The 21,093-nt window shown below is 44.0% G+C and overlaps 2 protein-coding genes and 1 long non-coding RNA gene across 6 annotated transcripts in view; 1 reads left to right on the forward strand and 2 right to left on the reverse strand.

The window, feature by feature from the left end:
• Positions 1 to 75: 75 nt before the first annotated feature.
• LOC106148293 lies at positions 76 to 3,546 on the reverse strand. Its single transcript, XR_001233592.1, has 2 exons — positions 3,127 to 3,546; positions 76 to 1,174 (listed from the first exon to the last, which is right to left on the reverse strand). It is a non-coding gene; the product is annotated as an uncharacterized LOC106148293 (long non-coding RNA).
• A 101-nt stretch (positions 3,547 to 3,647) lies between these two features.
• Hspa5 (heat shock 70kDa protein 5 (glucose-regulated protein, 78kDa)) lies at positions 3,648 to 8,436 on the forward strand. Its single transcript, XM_005382466.2, has 9 exons — positions 3,648 to 3,753; positions 3,842 to 4,052; positions 4,145 to 4,376; positions 4,782 to 4,919; positions 5,312 to 5,424; positions 5,513 to 5,903; positions 6,030 to 6,267; positions 6,869 to 7,036; positions 7,523 to 8,436. The coding sequence occupies exons 2-9, from the start codon at positions 3,931 to 3,933 to the stop codon at positions 8,083 to 8,085; spliced, it is 1,965 nt and encodes a 654-aa protein (XP_005382523.1). The 5' UTR covers positions 3,648 to 3,753; positions 3,842 to 3,930; the 3' UTR covers positions 8,086 to 8,436.
• Positions 8,437 to 10,065: 1,629 nt separating this feature from the next.
• Positions 10,066 to 21,093, reverse strand: part of Rabepk (Rab9 effector protein with kelch motifs) — a 34,856-nt gene continuing 23,828 nt past the window's right edge. For all 4 annotated transcript variants that reach the window (XM_013513179.1, XM_005382469.2, XM_005382473.2 and 1 more), the window contains exons 5-8: positions 18,546 to 18,707; positions 13,604 to 13,753; positions 10,626 to 10,775; positions 10,066 to 10,384 (exon numbers count right to left, since the gene is read on the reverse strand). In XM_013513179.1, coding sequence (XP_013368633.1) covers positions 10,095 to 10,384; positions 10,626 to 10,775; positions 13,604 to 13,753; positions 18,546 to 18,707 — 752 coding nt within the window. In that variant the 3' untranslated portion in view covers positions 10,066 to 10,094. The remainder of the gene's footprint in view (positions 10,385 to 10,625; positions 10,776 to 13,603; positions 13,754 to 18,545; positions 18,708 to 21,093) is intronic.

Here is a 21,093-nt window from a genome sequence, read left to right on the forward strand (position 1 = left end):
GAAGGGAGGAAGGGAGAGGGAGAGAGACAGAAAGACAGAGGAACAAAAGAGAACAAAAAAATATAGACTACACGCTTTTTTTTTTTTTTTTTTTTTTACACGATTTATTTCAACTATTGCTTCCAGGTCACATTAGGATGAAGCCTTTTACTCTTGAGTTGTTTGAGGAAAGTGTAAGTTAATCATTCCCGGTCCTTTAAAAAGACATCTATGACCAAAGGGCTGGGGATTTAGCTCAGCGGCACGACACCTACCTGGCAAGCGCAAGGTGGTCGTGAGTTCAATTCCTGGTACCAGGAAAAAACAAAAAACACAAAAAGAGACGTTTATGACCAATATGAGAATAGGTTAGATATATCACTTTTACAAAAAAATCTTTGTCAGATTTGAAGTAATCACTGTTTATTTTCCATTGAAAGAACTCTTGAAAACTGACTCTAAAGAGGTAGCTTTTTTTTTTTTTGGTACCAGGAATCAAATTCAGGACCTTGTGCTTGCCAGGTAGGCGCTTGTGCCACTGAGCTATACCTCCGGCCTAAAGAGGTAGTTTATTTGAAGAACTTCTAAAATTCCTTCCCATAGTAATGTGTATTTATATGACTGATTATAGCATTACCACTATTCGAGAGCTTTCAAAATATTTTCACATACAGTATCCATTCTTGAAACAACCTAGTAAAACAGGCAAGACAAATCCAACATTAAACAACAACAAAAAAGAAAATCCTTGACATTAGATAGATGAAGCCAAGGCTCTGAGAGACTTTTCCTTTTCTTAGGTCATGTGGCCTATCTTCTAGATTAATGTTCTTTTCAACAAACTATGTGGAAGAATCTCTGCTCTATTCAGTTCCATTATTATTTTCTTTCAGAGAGGAAGACATAGGAGCTAAATGACGTCCAATCCTAATCAGTTCTGCTTCTGCTTAGCTTTCAGGTATAAGATGGGAAACAGAAATATACTTTCTTACCCACAGGAACACAAGTAAAATGAGTTAGTAACATTAGCAGATAAAAGTATACATTTGCTGCTGAGTGTGATGATGCACACCTATAATTACAGTGTGGTGTGGTGACATACCTCCTTGGGAGGCTGAGGCAGGAAGATCACTGTTTGAGGCCAGTCTGGTCTACATAGTGAATTCAAGGACAGCCATGATTTTATAGTGAGCCCCTGTCTCAAAAACAAAAATAAATGTTACATTTGCCTATCATCCATTATCAAAACATTTGCCAGATACATATCTTATAAAACTGATAACTAACAAACTAATTTTTAACTTTCCTATTTAATTCATAAATGATTGTGCTTTGTTTTTGTGTGTGTGTGTGTCTTTGTTTTGTATGTGTGTGTTTTTGTTGTGTGTGTTTTTGTCTTTTTGAGCCAGGGTCTCGATATGCAATTCCGGCTGGACTTGAGCTCACTTTGAAGCCCAGGCTGGTCTTGAACTTGTGAGGATCCTCCTACCTCAGCCTCCTGAACACTGGGATTACAGGCGTGCGCCACCACGCCCAGCGGGAATGACTGTGCTTTGGACTATAATATACACTGTAACATTCATAATTTTTTTTTAAATTCTTGTATTTTAAAATATTACAACCACTTACATACTCGATTCTTTGGAAGTTAGCTAGATACCACATTTCTGCATCTTAGAGAAGGGAAACTAAACTGGCGCATGCCTGTAATCCCAGCACTAGGGAGGCTGAGGCAGGAGGATCATTGCAAGTTCAAGGCCAGCCGGGGCTACAAAGTGAGCTCAAGGTCAGCCTGAACTACATAGTGAGAAATTCACAGGTATGATGATGCAGGCAGTACTAAAACAACATAGTTCACTAAGATGCTTAGTCTATGAGTCAGTACTCAAGAATTCTCCTCCTTTATGGTCCTCAAAGGTTGTACTAGTGATTCAGAGGTGACTCCCTTTTACTCTAGAGATTGCATCATTCATCTCTTTCAACAGGATTTGTAATATAGAGCAACACTGACACTTTTTTGAGTTGCATCAGTCTAGTATCAAGACAGCAACCACCATTTGGCTATTGTGTTTTTGTATCATTTCAAGCAAACATTTTGTGTGTAGCACAGTCCATTTCCATTAAAACTGTTTCAGGGTTGGGGATTTAGCTCCGCGGCAAAGCACCTGCCTGGCAAGTGCAAGGTCGTGAGTTCGATTCCTAGTACCAGAAGAAAAAAAAAAAAAAAAAAAAGCTGTTTCATCCTTAACCTTGATTGATGAAATCCACTTTTGTACATTTCCTTTCTCTCTTTTTTTTTTTTTGTCCTTTTGAGACAGGGTCTCGCTATGCAGTTCAGGCTGGCCCTGAGCTCATTTTGTAGCCCACGCTGGCCTCGAACTCACAACGATCCTCCTGCCTCAGCCTCCTGAGAGCTGGGATTACAGGCATGCGCCACCACGCCCGGTCCAAATGTGAACTTTTAAAATGTTCAGAGCCTTAGCTATGAAGTCAACCTGGATATCAAACCTAATGCCATCATTCATCAGGCTAGATCTGTGACTGAACTAGTTATTTAATCACCTTTGGTCTCAATATTCTCATCTGGAAAATGGGACATAGCTGCGAAGAACTGAACTGTGAGAAGCGTATGATGTATAAGGACACAGAGAACAAAGCCTGGCATACAGTAAACTTAAAGAATAGCCTCGATTATTACTATTATTTACAGCAGGGCATTATACAAGAACAAAGCATTTCAAAGGCAAGTGCTTTTAGCACAACAGCCCTTCCCAGGAAAAATATAGAAAGGCACCACGAATGGATAAGGAGGGATCTGCCAATGATAACCTAAGGCACAAAGGGAAATGCTGGGAAGGGGAAGTTAGCAAAAAATGTTCTATCGCGGGGTTGGCGTAGTGACATAAATAAATTTTCAAGCGAGGGCTGCCACAGCGGGGAGGGAGGCTGAGCGCGAGGAGGCAATCCCTGGCCGGGCAAGTACTGGGGCGTATGGAGGGGCAGGACAATGCGGAGAGAAGCGAGAAAGACAAATAAAGCGGACTGAATGCGGAGAGACAGGACTAGCTGGGAGGAGCCTCGATGAGGGACCCGACGGAGCCCAGAGGCGAGGCCGGTGAACAACAAAAGGCCCTGAGACTCGCATACCCGAGTACCGGTCGTGGCCGCCGAGGGCCGAGAATGTGTTCTAAGGTGATGACAGCATCTATGATGAGGCCGGGCTCCTGGGGATGGCATGGAACCCGGCAGGAGAAAAAGCCGCTTCCTGCTTCGGGATGAGGTACAGAGGAGCGGAGGACGATGAGTACGGAGGAGAAAGACTCCCGTCCCACCGCCCCACGGGAACCGGCGCCCCAGACCGAACTCGGGAGGTCCCCTGGGGCCAGGCTTGAAGGAAGTACCCTAGCAGTTACTGGCGGAAACCGCCTGAGGGTGAGAGGTCATAAGAGCAACTGGCAGCTGCTGAACCAATGGGGACAGCAGACGAAGCGGATGTTGCTTCTCATTGGTGATTGTCGGGAACAAACAGCAGCCAATAAGTCCTCCTGGCAGGCGTAGCTGTGACGTTTATTGCGGAGGAGGCCGCTTCGAATCGGCGGCGGCCAAGTTGGTGGCCTGGGCCAATCAGCGACCTCCAACGAGAAGCACCTTCACCAATCGGCGGCCTCCACGACGGGGCTGGAGGGAGGTATATAAGCCGAGTCGGCGACAGCGCGCTCATCACCGGTGGAGACAGCACTGGACGCTTTGATTTGGTGTGCGCCTGTGTGAGAGGTAAGCCCTACGGCCTGCTTTTCCGGGCCCGTCCTTTGCCTTTTTCGCCATCTGGCCTATCCTGACCCCCGGCCTCTGTCGCTTTCAGATCCGTGACCTCTCCGCGCCCGGGTTCTGCGGCCTGTTGCTGGATTGTCCGCGGCTCCTGCTGACCGACTGGCTGACGGCGCCACCGCGATGAAGCTGTGTCTGGTGGCTGCGGTGCTCCTGCTGCTCGGCGCGGCGCGGGCCGAGGAGGAGGACAAGAAGGAGGACGTGGGCACGGTGGTCGGCATCGACCTGGGGACCACCTACTCCTGGTGAGTGGGGTTCGTGGACGGGGGCCGGGGCGGGGCCCCCTGGACCGGCGGGAAGCGCCGTGCTGATCTCTTCTGTTGGGTTTTTCCGCCAGCGTGGGGGTGTTCAAGAACGGCCGCGTGGAAATCATCGCCAACGACCAGGGCAACCGCATCACGCCGTCCTACGTGGCCTTCACCCCCGAAGGAGAGCGGCTGATCGGCGATGCGGCCAAGAACCAGCTCACCTCCAACCCCGAGAACACTGTCTTCGACGCCAAGCGGCTTATTGGGCGCACTTGGAACGACCCCTCTGTGCAGCAGGACATCAAGTTCTTGCCTTTCAAGGTCCGACTGGGTTTTTTCCTCCGAATGTAGAAGATGATGGGTGGAGTGGTGGAGGAATTCGGGGACCAAGTAGCAGAAAAATGTAGATGCCCAAAAAAGGATACACAGTAGACGCGATACAATGAAGTTTTCATTAATAGTTTTAGTATGCTACAAAAAGTAAGACAGCATCGTTGGCATACAGATACTCTGTCCACCGCGGTGTAGGATTAAAAGGCTGATTAAAATTGGAGAAATCTGACTTAATAAGATACCTTTATACTCCCTCAGTAATGCTAGTGAATGTTCACCTCCCAGGGACCAAAATAAGCCAGACCATGGGGAGGGAGGAGGTGAGGCTTTAAAAGTTTGAAATGTTGCTTAAGTGGCTGGAAAAATTTTATACTAAGTTATTCTTTAAAATAGGTGGTTGAAAAGAAAACTAAACCATACATTCAAGTTGATATTGGAGGTGGGCAAACGAAGACATTTGCTCCTGAAGAAATTTCTGCCATGGTTCTCACGAAAATGAAGGAAACCGCTGAAGCTTATTTGGGAAAGAAGGTAAATAATTCCAGAACACTGTTAAATGTCCCAAGATTATTACTATTGTTCTTAGTTATGTCCTGTCATTGAAGTCTCTATGGCTTTAGAAATTTGAATCAGAACAACATCCATGTTTATCAGGTTTAATTATTTGGTGCTTTCATGTAGGCCAAACAAAATGCTAGACGGTTTTCCTGTGTTCGAAACTTACTGTTTGAAGTTGTGGCTATGGAATTGTGTATATAACCAAGTGCTTTCTCAGTGATAAAGGTAGCCCATCACTCTCATGAAATTGGATATGTGGTACTCTTAGTAGACTAGCTTAGATGCTAAAGTAGTGGTTTGACTGTAATTTAAATAGACGTTAAAGCCTGTGACAATACAGTAATTGCCATCTGTTACCTTTTTAGGTTACTCATGCAGTAGTTACTGTACCTGCCTACTTTAATGATGCTCAAAGGCAAGCAACCAAAGATGCTGGAACAATTGCTGGGCTTAACGTTATGAGGATCATCAATGAGCCGTAAGTGTGAAATTCAAGGATGTAGCACTTAGCCAGTGGAGGAAATGCGAACTTCGCTAAGATGTTTCCCTGCTTTTTGTTTGAACAGGACAGCAGCTGCTATTGCTTATGGTCTGGATAAGAGGGAAGGGGAGAAGAACATCCTGGTGTTTGACCTGGGTGGTGGAACCTTCGATGTGTCTCTTCTCACCATTGACAATGGTGTCTTCGAAGTCGTGGCCACTAATGGAGATACTCACCTGGGTGGAGAGGACTTTGACCAGCGTGTTATGGAACACTTCATCAAGCTGTACAAAAAGAAGACTGGCAAAGATGTGAGGAAGGACAACAGAGCTGTGCAGAAACTCCGGCGTGAGGTGGAAAAGGCCAAGCGGGCCCTGTCTTCTCAGCATCAAGCAAGAATTGAAATCGAGTCTTTCTATGAAGGAGAAGACTTTTCTGAGACGCTGACTCGGGCCAAATTTGAAGAATTAAACATGGTATGTGCCTTGGTGTTTGCTTTCCTAGTGAGACCTAGTTAAGAGTCTCTGAATTTAGGACAATGCATATAGATCCAGACAATATCTAGGTAACACGTAACACAGCAACTGTGTCTTTTATTCTAGGACCTGTTCCGCTCTACCATGAAGCCTGTCCAGAAAGTGTTGGAAGATTCTGACTTGAAGAAGTCTGATATTGATGAAATTGTTCTTGTTGGAGGCTCCACTCGAATTCCAAAGATTCAGCAACTGGTTAAAGAGTTCTTCAATGGCAAGGAGCCATCCCGTGGCATAAACCCAGATGAGGCTGTAGCTTATGGTGCTGCTGTCCAGGCTGGAGTACTCTCTGGTGATCAAGATACAGGTAGGCCACTGTCACAGCATCTTTTTTGTTGTTGTTGAGACAGGGTCATGCTCTGTCATTTGGGATGGTCTTAAACTCACTGTGTAGCTCAGGCTGGCCTCTCTCAGCAATCCTTCTGCCTTAGCCTCCTGAGTGCTGCTGGGATTATTACAGTCATGTGTCACTATGCCCAGCTTGTCACAGTATCTTGCACAATGCTTAAGTAGCTCACTGGGAGGTCGGGGATGTAGCTCAGGGTCACAGGGCCTGCCTGGCAAACATGAGGCCTAGAATTTGATTCTTGGTGCGCACACGCGTGCACATGCACACATACACACACACACACACACACACACACACACACACACAGAGTAGCTCACTGGAAAGGCAGAAATAAGCTTTTACTTTAGAAAATAGAATATGCAGCTAAGAAAGGAACTTCAAAGGCAAGACCTGGGGCAGTCTTGAGATTCTTAGTAGCTGTTTAATTCAGTTCTTCTATATGTTTATGGTCAGCACCTTAGTAAATGGCAAAACAGAAGATACATTTAGTTCATGGGGAAGGTTGGTAGTGGTCTTATAACTTGTGTTGGAACTTACCTTGATTTATCTACTTTTTCAGGAGACCTGGTACTGCTTGATGTATGTCCCCTTACACTTGGCATTGAAACTGTGGGAGGTGTCATGACCAAACTGATTCCAAGAAACACTGTGGTCCCTACCAAGAAGTCTCAGATCTTTTCCACAGCTTCTGATAATCAACCAACTGTTACAATCAAGGTCTATGAAGGTAATTATATTTGTCGATACTGTGGTAGGTCTTAAAAGAACATGACTTATTGTTTAATAGTATCAAAAGTGTTAGGGAAAGAAGTATCTGCTCTTTTCAGATGGAAGAAGTCCTTAATTTGACTAGTGTTGAATTTCATAGCGTCCGTATTTAACTAGGTTATTTAGACTTGTTCCTGTTAAAAAATAACTTTTGAGCTGGTTCCTTGAATACAAGAATAAGAAAAGGGTTTACAGTGCATAAAAGTAGATAAAATTCTGTGAAGGCAGTGATGGGCAAACTTTTCAGAGCTTTCAGTGATACAGCCTGCTGCGGCACACATGACGTAGTTCACCGCTTTAAGAGAACACAGTTCCAGCTCCTTGCAGGCCAATACTGAGTCACTTTAGCTTGATAAAGCGTCCTTGCCCTGCTGTAGGCTCTAACAGAAATGGGATCTAGACACCCAGTGCTTGTCAGCAACTCAGTTTTCTGTTTAACTTGTAGGTGAGCGACCTCTGACAAAAGACAATCACCTCCTGGGTACATTCGACCTGACTGGAATTCCTCCTGCTCCCCGCGGGGTCCCTCAGATTGAAGTCACCTTTGAGATAGATGTGAATGGCATTCTTCGGGTGACAGCTGAAGACAAGGGTACAGGGAACAAAAATAAGATCACAATCACCAATGACCAAAATCGCCTGACACCTGAAGAAATTGAAAGAATGGTCAATGATGCCGAGAAGTTTGCTGAGGAAGACAAGAAGCTCAAGGAGCGCATTGACACTAGAAATGAGTTGGAAAGCTACGCCTACTCTCTAAAGAACCAGATTGGAGATAAAGAAAAGCTAGGAGGCAAACTTTCCTCAGAAGATAAGGAGACCATGGAAAAAGCTGTAGAGGACAAGATTGAATGGCTGGAGAGCCACCAAGATGCCGACATTGAAGACTTCAAAGCAAAGAAGAAGGAATTAGAAGAAATTGTTCAGCCAATTATCAGCAAACTCTATGGAAGTGCAGGCCCTCCCCCGACTGGCGAAGAGGATACAGCAGAAAAAGATGAGTTGTAGACACTGATCTGCTAGCGCTATAATATTGTAAATACTGGACTCAGGAACTTTCGTTAGGAGAAAATTGAGAGAACTTAAGTCTCGAATGTAATGGGAATCTTCACCTCAGAGTGGAGTTGAAAATGCTATATAGCCCAAGTGGCTGTTTACTGCTTTTCATTAGCAGTTGCTCACATGTCTTGGGGTGGGGGGAGAGGACAAATTGGCCATCCTAAAAAAACTGGGTAAAAAAAGTTGGGTCAAGGGTGTGTGTTCACCTCAGAAATGTTCTATTTAACAATTGGGTCATGTACATCTGGTGTAGGAACTTTTTTTCTACCATAAATGACACCAATAAATGTTTGTTATTTACACTGGTATAATTTTTGCAAAAACCTAATTAGATCAGTCATGTATTGCAGAATGATAACAGAAGGTTAGATTCTCATTTGGATGGGGGCATGTGGGGTTATGTAGGGGGTGCAGAGTAAGAAAACCTTTCTGTCATCACTTTTTTTTTTGGTTTTTTTCCAGTACTGGGAATTGAACTCATGACCTTGTACTTGCCAGGCAGGCGCTGTGCCGCTGAACTAAATCCCCAGCCCCTAAGAAAACCTTTCTGTTCCAAAGCAAAGGGGAGGGAGGCATGCTGTACCCTTACCCAGCAAGGGCTATCTCACAGTACCCAGGAGTCGAGTTTTTCTTCAACATAATTGAAATTTTCTAGGTTTCCTTTCTAAAACTTGGCTTTTTGTAATGAGTGATGCGTTATAGCTGGCTTTACAGTTTCTTGGATTCTCTTCAGAATTGATGGAACCAGGTGTGATGGTGCACACCTGTAACTCCAGCACTGTGGCAGGGTGAGGCAAAATCTAAAGTTCAAGTCCAGCCTGGGCAATTTAGCAACTTAGACCCTGTTTGAAAACACGGGATGAGGGGTATAAGTGTAGCTCATTGCAAAGGCTCTGGGTTCATTCCCTAATACCAAAATATATTTTTGGGGGCTGAGGATTTAGCTCAGCAGCAAAAGTGCCTGCGTGGCAAGCGCAAGGTCGTGAGTTCGGTTCCTGGTACCAGAGAAAAACCAAAACCCCAAAAAAAACTAAAAAAAAAAAGACACAGACAAATCAAAATATATTTTTGTGGTGAACATGGTATGCAGTACAGGTCTGCAGGTCTTTTTTTTTTTTTTTTTTTTTTTTTTGGTACCAGAAATTGAACTCAGGACCTTGCACGTGCCAGGTAGGTGCTTATGCCACTGAGCTATATCCCAACCCTACCATCAAGTGTTAAAACTGAGCACTTTGTGTCCTTGGGGGCCAGTAGGGTAGGAGGAACAAGAGTTATCTGCAGCAGGGCTGGGGATTTAGCTCAGTGGCACAGCACCTGCCTGGCAAGTGCAAGATCATGAGTTTAATTCCCGGTACCGGAAAACAAATAAAAAATCTGTTTGAAATCGTGATTTCAATTCTTTGGGACTGGGCATTTAGCTCAGGGGCACTTGAGCTGGGGACCTGGCAAGCGCAAGGTCATGAGTTTGGTTCCCTGTACCGGAAAAAAACAAACAAAAAACAAGAGTTATTTGCAGCATCCCTGTCGCCAAAAGCTACCATTACTGCGTATAGTAAACCTCAGGATCAGATGAAGAGTTCGACTGGTAAATGTCCACTCCTGTTTACAGCTTGTGCTGTGTCCCCCATACTCCAGCACACCTTCGGTACCTTCAGTACTAGGGATTGAACCCAGGCCCTTCACGTTCAGCTACATCACCAGCCCATGTATTTTGAGACAGGGTCTTAAGTTTCCCAAGTTGGGCTTGAACTCCTGCCGCAGGCTCCCAGCTTTATGTTATCTGTAGGTTTTATTGCTGGTGCAACTCTTTCTGCAATGGAAGATTCTGCACTGGGCTACCCAGTTCATTTCTTCACTTACAAAGTAGATAAAGAAGAAGGCAGATATGTTTGTTGTACAAAAAGTAGTTTGGAGATAAACAGCTAGAGCTTCACTTTGATGAAAGTAAGTGGCTTTTATTAGTCAACTACAGTCACAATACAGTCATCATAGATCTCCCCTTCTGTATTCATTCCCCCAAACACGAAGCAGAGCAGAGTGTCAGTCTGACATTCCTCATGTAAGTCACCCCTCTGGGTCACTTCTTTGTCAACAGAATCTCCTTCCTCAGCCTCACAGTTCAGTGTGACTAATTCTGAGTCTTTCTCAGCAGTAGATGTCACTGGCCATGGAATGATACACATGGAGTGGTCCAGTCGTCCAGGGGGTAGAAAAGTATCAAATGTAAGTAAGGTCCAATGCTGTTTTTCTGTTAGGGACAAAACAACAGAAACAGAAAGGCTTATGTTAAGAAATTTCCAGAAATGCTTTGTGACTTACTAAATCAGCTGAGCACAACAAACAAGAAATGAAAGAGAAAAAAAGCTCACTGCTAGTGTTATTGCTTTAATGACTCATTCACTAGAGTTTAGTTTGCATTCTTTTGGATTTAGACAAATTGAAAAGCCAAAGACAGAATGTTTAAAGACCACAAGTTGACACTTGCTCACCTGTGTGATAACGGTACATGGTGTCCAGTGCCCCGGTGGGAGTCATCCCTCCAAAGACATACACATGTTTTCCCACAGCCACGGCTGAGTGAGCAGCACAGCCTGCTGGAGTAGCACCCGTGGGACTGAGCTGCTGCCACCTCATGTCACCTATTGAAAGATTTGGTGCTTTAAAACTTATACTTTCCAAATCAGGCACTGAGAGTCATTCACTAGGAGGTCTGAGAGATCACAGAGGAAGGTTTAGTGTGTCCCAATTAGTTGGAGATGGTCACAGTGGTGCACAACTGTCATCCCAGATACTTGGGGTGATAAGGTAGGAGGATCACAAGTTCAAACTCAGCTGGGGGTGGTGGTGCATCCCTGTAACCCCAGCACTTGGGAGGCTGAGGCAGGAGGATTGCTTTGAGTTTGAGGCCAAGACTCTGTCTTAAAAAAAAAAAAAAAAACAAAACAAGAAAACCCCCCAAACAAAAGCAAGTTTAAACCCAGGCTGGCTGATTCAGTAACACCCTGTCTCAAAATAAAAGACTGGATGTCCAGGTGTGGTGGCGCACCCTTGTAACCCAAGCACTCGGGAGGCTGAGGCAGGAGGATTGTGAGTTTGAGGCTAGCCTGAACTACAAAGTTGAGTTCAAGACCAGCTTAAACTGCCTAGGGAAACCTTGTCTCAAAAAAGGGTGGGTGGGGGTGCTGGATGTAACTCAGTGGTAGAGTGCCTCTTGGTTCCATCCCAGTACTGAAACAACAACAAAAAGAAAACCAAAAAGTTACTGGAAGTAGCTTGAAATTTTGATCAGTAGTCTTGCAGGGAAAGAAGGGAATTCAGATGTAGGTAGTCTTGATGTGATGTAAGTGTTCATATTTTTTATATTGACCATCACCTTAACTGTTCAACATCAACTGCCTCAGTAAAGTTCTGTGACTTCATGTTTAAAAACTAAAGTTTCTTGCCAGGTATGGTGCCACTCGCCTGTAATCCCAGCACTTAAGAGGCTGAGGCAGGAGGATGGCTCTGAGTTAGAGGCTAGCCTGAAGTACATATTGAGTCTCTGTATAAAAAAAATAAACAGCAACAACCAAAGGAAAAAAAAAAACCCTAGAAGTTCTTAAGTAACTTTCTAAATGTTGGCTAGATTTCTTTTTTTTTTTTTTGGTCTTTTTGAGACAGGATCTTACTACACAGTTCAGGCTGGCCTTGAGCTCACTCTGTAGCCCAGGCTGGTCTCAAACTGGCAATAATCCTCCAGTCTCAGCCTCCTGAGTGCTGGGATTACAGGTGTGCGCCACCACGCCCTGCTGCAGCCCAGTGCTTTTTAAATTTTCTTGGTTTTTGTTGTTGTTGTTGCTTGTTTTTTTGAGACAAGGCCTCATTACATAGTTTAGGCTGGCCTCAAATTCACAGCAATCCTGTCTCAGTCTCCTGAATGCTGGAATGACAGCTGTGTGCCACCATGCCTTTTTTTTTTTCCTTCAGATAGTCTCATTATGTAGTTCAGGCTGGCCTTGAACTATGAAACTCAGGTTGGCCTCAGCCTCCCAAGTCCTGGGGATTAAAGGTGTGTGCCAACACATCCAGTATTTTTTTATTTTGAGACAGGCTCTAGCTTAATTGCTAAATTTCCCAGGTTGGGCTTAAACTTTAGGTATTCCTGCCTCAACCTCCTAGAGTACTGAAATTACACCTGGCTCCTTTGCTTACTTGGTATCTATTTATTTAGCTATCTATCTAGCTACGTACCTACCTATGAATGAATGATAGTGAGGATAGGGATGTTCTACCAATGAGCCACATCCTCAGCCATTTATTTTGCTAACTTGTCAAGGAGGAACCCAAAATTGAGATTCTTCTGCCTCAGCCTCCCTCAGTGCTGGAATTACAGGCATCCACTACTGTACTCAGCTCTTTTTAAAAATCAGTATGTCCAGGTGCAACGCACAAACCTGCAATCTCAGCTATCTGGGAGGCTGAGGCAGGAAGATCACAAATTTGAGCCCAGCTTGGGCAACTTAATGAAACCTCGTCTACACAAATAAATAAATAAGTAAATAGGGCTGAGGCTGCAGCTCAGTACTTCCTTGGTCCAACAATAACAAATTAATAAATGAAAATGAACTGAAAATGAACTGAAAATCCCATCTGCCCGCCTGTGGGGAATGCTTCTGTAAAGATGATTTTCATCTATCAGTGCAAGGCCAGGGTCAGCGTTGCAGAGGAGGTAAGGAGAATCGCCCTGCCTGGTCAAACTGTAGCTGACGCAGGAATCCCAGCCAAAGTTCCCTGGCTCCAGAGCACCCGGTGCCTGGGAAAGCAGTCAAATACCCTGCGCAGAACTTCTGTGCCTTCCGTCCGTTGTTCCGCTGTTCTTGTGGTCTGATGCAGAGCCTGTTCATTTCATCATCCACCAACCCCTGCACAGATGCACACTTCTCACCCGCTGTGTGCCACACATGGTGCCAAGTGCTAGGCACACGCTGGCATGCGAAAGAGGTGAAGTCCCTGTGCAGATGGAGCTCACAGTTTGCAGGAGTGAGGCCAGGCTCTCCAGAGCATGCCAGCTCTGCAGACACTTGAAACAACTCTCATGTTTCAACTTTCTCCTCCAAGAGTTTTCAATGATTTATTCTGAGAAGCACGAAACTCTCAGCATCCACATCTAGACTCAGCCGAAATGTTATCCCAGTCCTGTGCAGGTAGTCACCAAGATCTCAAGGAAACCCAGTTGGGGAACATGCAGCACAACAGGTTGTCGGAAGGATTAGAGATAGTAAATGGCCAAGCACAGACTAAGCTCTCGGTAATCACTGCCTTTATTGTTACGATTACTGATTGTTATTCAGGCCACACTTGACAGAATCTAATGGAGATTTTGCCAGCTGGTCAAGTTACCCGTACTGAACAGAAGAGCAAAGCTATATTCTTTCAGGGCACATCTTAAAAACTTTTAAGGAACTGCCAAGCCCCGCCCCCTACTTACTTATGTCAATGCAATGGAGGTCATCAAAGAATGTGTCCCCCGCGAGGCCTCCGTGGATAAAGAGCTTTGTCCCTGTTGCCACCATCACATGACCATGCCGGGGAGATGGAGGATTTCCAAGTGTCTCTGGCTGTGACCAGGTCTGCGTGTCTAGAAAAGTAAAGTCACTGGCATCAACTGGCAAAGCTAGAAAGCAAGAATGACAGCAACACACCTGCGCCTATCACCGGCCATCAGGAAGAGACTTTGCAGTCCCTGCCTCCAACTCCCCTCTACAGCCTCTGCTCAGACATTTGCAGGGCGGAGTGCCCGTTAGATTTTTTTTTTTTTTTTCTTTTTGAGACAGGGTCTCCCTATGCAGTTCAGGCTGGCCTTGAGCTCACTTTGTCGCCCAGGTTGGTCTCGAACTAGCAACGACCCTCCTGCCTCAGCCTCCTGAGTGCTGGGATTACAGGTGAGCGCCACCACGCCCGATGGTGTGGCGATGTGATTCCTAAGTATTAAACTTAGGAACTTCACATTGAGCTACCTCCCTAGCCCTTTTTATTTATTTATTTTTGAGGCAGGGTTTCCCTAAGTCCCTAAATTGCCCAGGCTGGCAATAAACTTGCCATCTTCCTGCCTCAGCCTCCCAAAGTGTGGGGATTACAAACGTGCACCAACATGCCTGGCTTGGAAAGTTCACTATTTAACATATCTACCCCTTCTCTTGGGCATTAGAGTAGCATGCCTTGCTTTGAATTTAAAAAGCTCTCCTTTCAGCTTCAACCTGGAACTGCTCTAAAGTTAAAATAAATGGACCGGGTGTGGTGATGCATGCCTGAAATCCCAGCACTCAGGAAGCTGGCAGAAAGATCTCTGGGCGTTTGAGGTCAGCCTGGGCTACAAAGTGAGTGTGAGGCCAGCCTGAACTGCATAGCGAGACCCTGTCTCAAAAAGACAAAAAAACCCAAAACGAAATAAAACAAATGACTGTTTTTCTTCAGTACTGGGGATTCAACCTAAGATTTGTTCTGAGTTACATTCCCTGTCCTTTCTTATTTTAAGACATGGTCTTGCTAGGTCTCTAAATTGCCCAGTCTAGGCTTAAACTTGAGATCCTCCTGCCTTAGCCTCCCAGAGAACTGGGGTTACAGATGTGCACCACTACGCCCAGCTGAGTCTGCTCCTTCAAAGACAGGACTTGTCTTCTGGGGTGCTGGGGACTGAACCTAAGGCTTCATACATGCTAAGCACATGTTCTGCACTGAACTGTCCAGCCCAGAGTCTTTTTCTTTTAAGAGTCTTTTTTCTTTCAATTTATCTGAATCACCACTTATGATATGCTTTCTGGGTGTTCAAGAAGCACTCAGTGTTCCAAAGTATACAATTTAAAATAATCTCAAAAGGATTTTATGCAAATATGTTCCTCATAGGATTGAAATAGAGAAGATATAGAAATAGCTTATCAATAAGTAAATGGTTGCGTTACTTGCTATAGCCATGGTGGAATACTATGTTCTCTTAAAAAAATGTTCGCAAGGACTTTGGAATGCATGGGGAAAATGTTCATGTGAAATTTACAAGATGCAAATATTGTCAGGTGAATCCCAGCACTCTAGAGAGTAAAGCAGGAAGATTATCCCAAATTGGAGGTCAGCCTGAGCTGCATAGTGAGTTCAAGGCCAGCCTGAGCTACACAGAAAGACCGTTTCAGCCAGGCATGGTGGCGCACACCTGTAATCCCAGCACTCGGGAGGCTAAGGCAGGAGGATCACTGTGAGTTGGAGACCAGCATGGGCTACAAAGTGAACTCAAGGCCAGCCTGAACCGCACAGCGAGACCCTGTCTCAAAGAAGACCAAAAAAAAAAGAAAGAAAGAAAGAAAGAAAGAAAGAAAGACCGTTTCAAAAAAAGATAAAAATATTTCATATCGAATTATCTCTGCTGTTTTCAAAGAATTAGTAAGTGCATTAACAGGTTAACAGTAAATTTTTGGGTGATAGTATAGTATTAGTTATGATTTCTATACAGAGCTGCACACATATTTTCTTCTACATAGTCATAGTTTCATTCATCCAAAGGCCATGTTATTCAAAATTTTTAAGCCCATTCTTTTTTGGAAGAGTAAAGTCATACTATTATGTATCTTTTTTGTTGTTGTTTTGTTTTTTGTTTTGTTTTTTGTTTTGTTTTTTTGTTTTCTCCGGTACCGGGAACCGAACTCACAACCTTGCGTATGCCAGGCAGGCGCTTTTGCTGCTGAGCTAAATCCCCAGCCCCACTATTATGTATCTTAATTCTCCCAACTTTACTTTGGAAGTTTGAAATTTCACTTACTGTATTCCATTTTCTCAAAAGAGGCTTCACCTTTACTATAGCACACATTAAAAATGTTTTTGTCTGGGCTGGGGATTTAGCTCAGCGGCACAGCACCTGCCTGGCAAGCATGAGGTCGTGAGTTCAATTCCTGATACCGGAAAAAAAAAATGTTTCTGTCACATATTATTTGTAAAATGTTATTCATAAATGTCCTCCAGTAAGGGAAAGAAATGTTAATTAAATGCTCCTTGAACAACAATTTGTAGGGGGGTTTTTTGGTACTAGGAATCGAACTCAGGACCTTATGCTTGCCAGGCAGGTGCTGTGCCGCTGAGCTAAATTCCCAGACCTTGAACATCAATTTGTCAAGAGATTTCCCTCTTTTTTTTGGAGATAGGCTCTCACTATGTATTTCAGGCTGGCCTTGAACTTACTATGTAGCCCAGGCTGGCCTTGAACTTGGGGTGATCCTCCTGCCCTAGACTGCGGAGTGGTGGAGTTACAGGTGTGCATGACCACACTTGACAAGACATCTTGCTTTTATTTAATGAAATAATTTAAAACTTTTTTTGGTCTTTCGAGATAGGGTTTCACTACGCAGTACAGGCTGACCTTGAACTTTGTAGCCCAGGCTAGCCTTGAATTTGCAGTGACCTTCCTGCCTCAGTGTTCACAGCACAGCCTTTAATTTACTTATTTTTGAGAGATCTTACAATTTCAACTATTTATACCACTTTGAACCACTAATTATCCTCCCCACATCTATTCCATCTAAATGTTTGTATAGATTAATATATACAAATTTTCATCATGACTTGGGCTTTTGGCTAAGATCAAGTATAGTATCTCTTCTTATCAGTTTGATATATACAAATTTTGACTTTAACAGTGCCAGGAAAAAGCCAATCAGCAAGCAGAAAAATGACTGAAAAACAGGTACCCACAGCAAGATATGCTTTGTGGGGAAACTGGTACTAACTTAGTAAGATATCCATGAGACATAATGACATGAAGAAATAATAATAGCCAGTAATTGTCAGATTCTTCATTTGTGCTAGGCACTGTATCACATTATCTCATTTAATACTTACAACTTTTTATGGTAAGCATTAAGATTTTCTCTATTTAACAAATAAGCAAACTAAGGTGTTATGATAACTAGTTTATAGTGACACAGAAAGTACATGTGGGATCTTGTCCTGAGTCTAAGTTATTTCACTTCAAAGTTTATATTTTCAAATACTAAGACCTAGCTCTATTTTCTAAAATTAAACCACCTCAAGTATGCGTAAGTTGATTCCATGTATGTGCTTCTACAGTTTTGTATAATTTCAGAATTTACAGAGTATATACATATATATCTCTGTAAATTTTATATATATTATAATATATACATATTATATTTTTATAATATATATTATACATATAATAAATGCATAGAAGGGTCTGGAGGAAGGCATTAGGAACTACCAGTGGTATTTACCTCTGCCTGGGGGGTAGAAAGGAAAGATGAAAGGGGAAACTTTTACTGTTCTTACTTTATACACTATACTTTTTTTTTCTGAGATATGGTCTCACTATGCAGGCTGGCCTTTAACTCACTTTTACCCTAGGCTACCCTTGAACTCACAGTGATCCTCCTGCCTCAGCCTCCTGAGTGCTGGGATTATAGGTATGTGCCTCTACATCTGGCAATATACCATTTAATTTTTTTGCAGGGTGGGTACCAGGAATTGAATCCAGGGCCTCGGGCTTGCCAGGCAGGTGCTGTGCTGCTGAGCTACATCCTAGGCCCTATTTAATTTTTAAAAATTGTTCAGTTATACCTTTTTAAATGCAAAATGTTGGGCTGGGGGTGTAACTCAGGGGCACAGTGCCCGCCTGGCAAGCATGAAGCCCTGAGTTTGACTCCTGTTATCCAAAAAAAAAAGCCAAATGTTACTACAGGAAGGATAAATCAGTTGAGGAATACATCAAAGAAGTCTAGAACTGAAACACTCAGCCATGGTCTGTGTCTTTTTTCTCCCTTCCTTCCTTCCTTCCTTCCTTCCTTCCTTCCTTCCTTCCACGTCTTCCTTCCTTCCTTCTGCTCATTTGTGTTTTCAGGGTTTTTTTTTTTTTTTGTCTTTTTGAGACAGGGTCTCTCTATGCAGTTCAAACTGGCCTTGAGCCCACTTTGTAGCCCATGCTGATCTCAAACTTGCAATGATCCTCCTGCCTCAGCCTCCTGAGTGCTGGGATTACAGGCGTGCGCCACCACACCCGGCCATTTGTTTGTTTTTATTTTTTATTTTTTATTTTTTTTGGTTTTTCTCTGGTACCGGGAACCAAACTCACGACCTTGCGCTTGCCAGGCAGGCGCTTTGCCACTGAGCTAAATCCCCAGCCCCCATTTGTTTGTTTTTAGAGACAGCATCTGGCTGTGTACTTTAGGCTGGCCTTGAACTTACTCTGTAGCCTAGGCTGGCCTCAAAGTCAGAGATCCTCCTGCCTCAGCCTCCAGAGTATTGGGATCACAGGCCCGTACAAACACACCAGCCATTGTTTCAGTATCTAACCTCTACTTCCTACATCAGGTGAGCGCAGGCCACAATGTCCCTCAGCAGCTAAGTACCAGCCCAAGGTGCCCGCCAGTCCATACTTGCATCAAACACATGTAGCTTCTCATCCTGCACGGGCTGAGCACCTCTCTCTCCACCTCCGAAGACGTAGAGCTGGTTTCCAATGGCTGCTGCTGATGTGTGGAATGTTCTTGGGGATGGTGGAGAGCTGGTCACTTCTGGTGTGGTCCACGTCTTAGTTTCTGTTCCAGAGAGAAGGCAGGTACCTAAAATTCTAAGGCTGAGGGCCCACTGGCTTTGAGGGTTTTTTCCCTTTCCTGCAGAGCTGGGGGTTGAACCCAGTGCATTGTACATGCCAGGAAAGTAATCCAGCACCAAGCTCCACTCCAGCTCCTGTCCTAGATGCTTGGCGGGACTTGACAGGATCACTTTCCTCCCTGGATCCCTGAGACAGATGACACAGTTGCACGCAGGGAGCTCATACTCAACATTAAGCATGAATTAGGATGAGTCTTAGAATTTGCCCAGATAGACGGAAGTCCCCAAGTTTAAAAAGTCCTAAGTACAACTAAGAAAGAAGTTAATATCCTCCCAGGACCTCTTCCATTTGCTGACTACCCTGCCCTGTGCTCATTCAGGGGAGCCCAACATCTGCTAAAATTCATTCCTACTAGATGCCAAACATGCCAGATTTCCCAGAAAAAGTGGCCGTTGAAATAGACCATTAAAGTCCCAGTAGCAATAATAATGGTCCCTATTACATACTAAATGGAAAATATTAACAATACATTCCCCATTCACAGAGAAGGGAACAGAAGCAGAGAAAGTCCCCTCTTTAAGGCAGCAGGGCTAGGAAACGGCTGGGTTGGGATTTGAAATGTTTCAATAATACCAGGATCCTCATATTTTCTACTTTTCTGACTTGAGAATGAAAAGAAACCAGAATGCTACAAAAAACAGATGCATTCAATATATAAAATGCTTCAATATGTGTGGAGCTCAAACAACAACCTGGAGACTGAACAAATCTTGGCCTTTATCCAAAGCAAAACACAATTATCTCTATAGCTACAGATCTGGGACAGCTTTTGGATTGCAGGGAGAATTAGAAGGCACACACATCAAACAGCAATAAAGCACAAATAACCACAAAGGAGTCTTAAGCCATCACCAGGACTTGCTTTGGTAAAGAGAAAAACAACAGAACCGGGCGTGGTGGCGCATGCCTGTAATCCCAGCACTCAGGAGGCTGAGGCAGGAGGATTGTTTTGAGTTTGAGACCAGCTGGGCTACAAAGTGAGCTCAAGGCCAGCCTGAACTGCATAGTGAGACCCTGTCTCAAAAAGAGAAAAACAAAACAAAACAAAAAACCCAAAAAAGAAAAACAACAACTCATATTTGTCAATTTCTTGGGGATGGTGTCAAATTACACTTTCCAGGAGAGAAAAAGGAGATGGATGAAAAGCTTATTTCTTTGGCATAAGTCTTGTTGCATTCTATTTATTTATTTATTTGGCCTTTTTTTTTTTTGGTCTTTTTCAGACAGGGTCTCACTGTGCAGTTCAGGCTGGCCTTGAGCTCACTTTGTAGCCCAGGCTGGTCTCAAACTTGCAAAGATCCTCCTGCCTCAGCCTCCTGAGTGCTGGGATTACAGGCATGCGCCACCACGGCCAGCTTGTTGTGTTTTATTTAAATGGATATGATCACTGAGAATCAAAAGGGCAGGACTACCAGGCGAGGTGTGCAGGCCTTAATCCCAGCTATTTGGAAGTTCAAGGGCAGCCTGGCACTTCAGTGAAAACCCATCTGGATGAGGAAAAGAAAACAGGGCAAGATTGTTTTTCAAATCATACCTACATGAAGCACAGTTAACAAATATTTGGTGTCAGCTATGTGCCAGATCCTAAGTTAATTTAAATCCTTGCCAAATGAACAAATGATGAACTATTACTATTGCAATGTGGTGGAAAAAGAGAAAAATAAAGGGGAAGCAGAGAGGTTAACTCACTTGCTCAAGGTCACGGTTTTACATAGCAAAGATGGCCCTTGACTGACCCCTCTCTTTCTCCCTCCTTTCTTTCTTCCTTCCTTTCTTTCTTTCTAATGTGGTTCTGAGGACTGAAGCCAGGGACTCAAGGAGAATACTAGGCAGGGGCTGTACCCTGAGTCATGCCCTGAGCCGTCACCAAAGCCTCATCTGTACTCTGGCCATGTTCTCTACCACTTCTGTTCCAAGCAAACTGGCTTCTGAATAGACTAAGCCGTCTGCTGAGCGGCTATAGTTTCCGACTACGTTCTGAACCCTGGGAACTCAACAGTGAGCAAACCCTGGTCTTCAAAGCACTGATATTCCCAAGAGGGAGGGCAAGAAGAACAACCAAACAACCAAATTGAATGAAGGCACAAGATACTATTTAAATGCTGTGACAAAATTTCAATACCAGACACATAAGAAAATCGAGTCCCAAATGGTACAGTGGCACATGCCTGTAATCCTAACTACTTGGGAAGCTGAGGCAGAAGGATCACAAGTTGAAGGGCAGCCTTGGCAACTTAGCAAGATCCTGTTTTAAAGAAATAAAGTGCAGCTGGGCATGGTGATGCATATCTGTGCTGAGATCCTGTCTT

The sequence above is a fragment of the Chinchilla lanigera genome, unplaced genomic scaffold, assembly GCF_000276665.1.
Source record: "Chinchilla lanigera isolate Chin_1 unplaced genomic scaffold, ChiLan1.0 scaffold00018, whole genome shotgun sequence".
In the NCBI taxonomy this organism is placed as follows: Eukaryota; Metazoa; Chordata; class Mammalia; order Rodentia; family Chinchillidae; genus Chinchilla; species Chinchilla lanigera.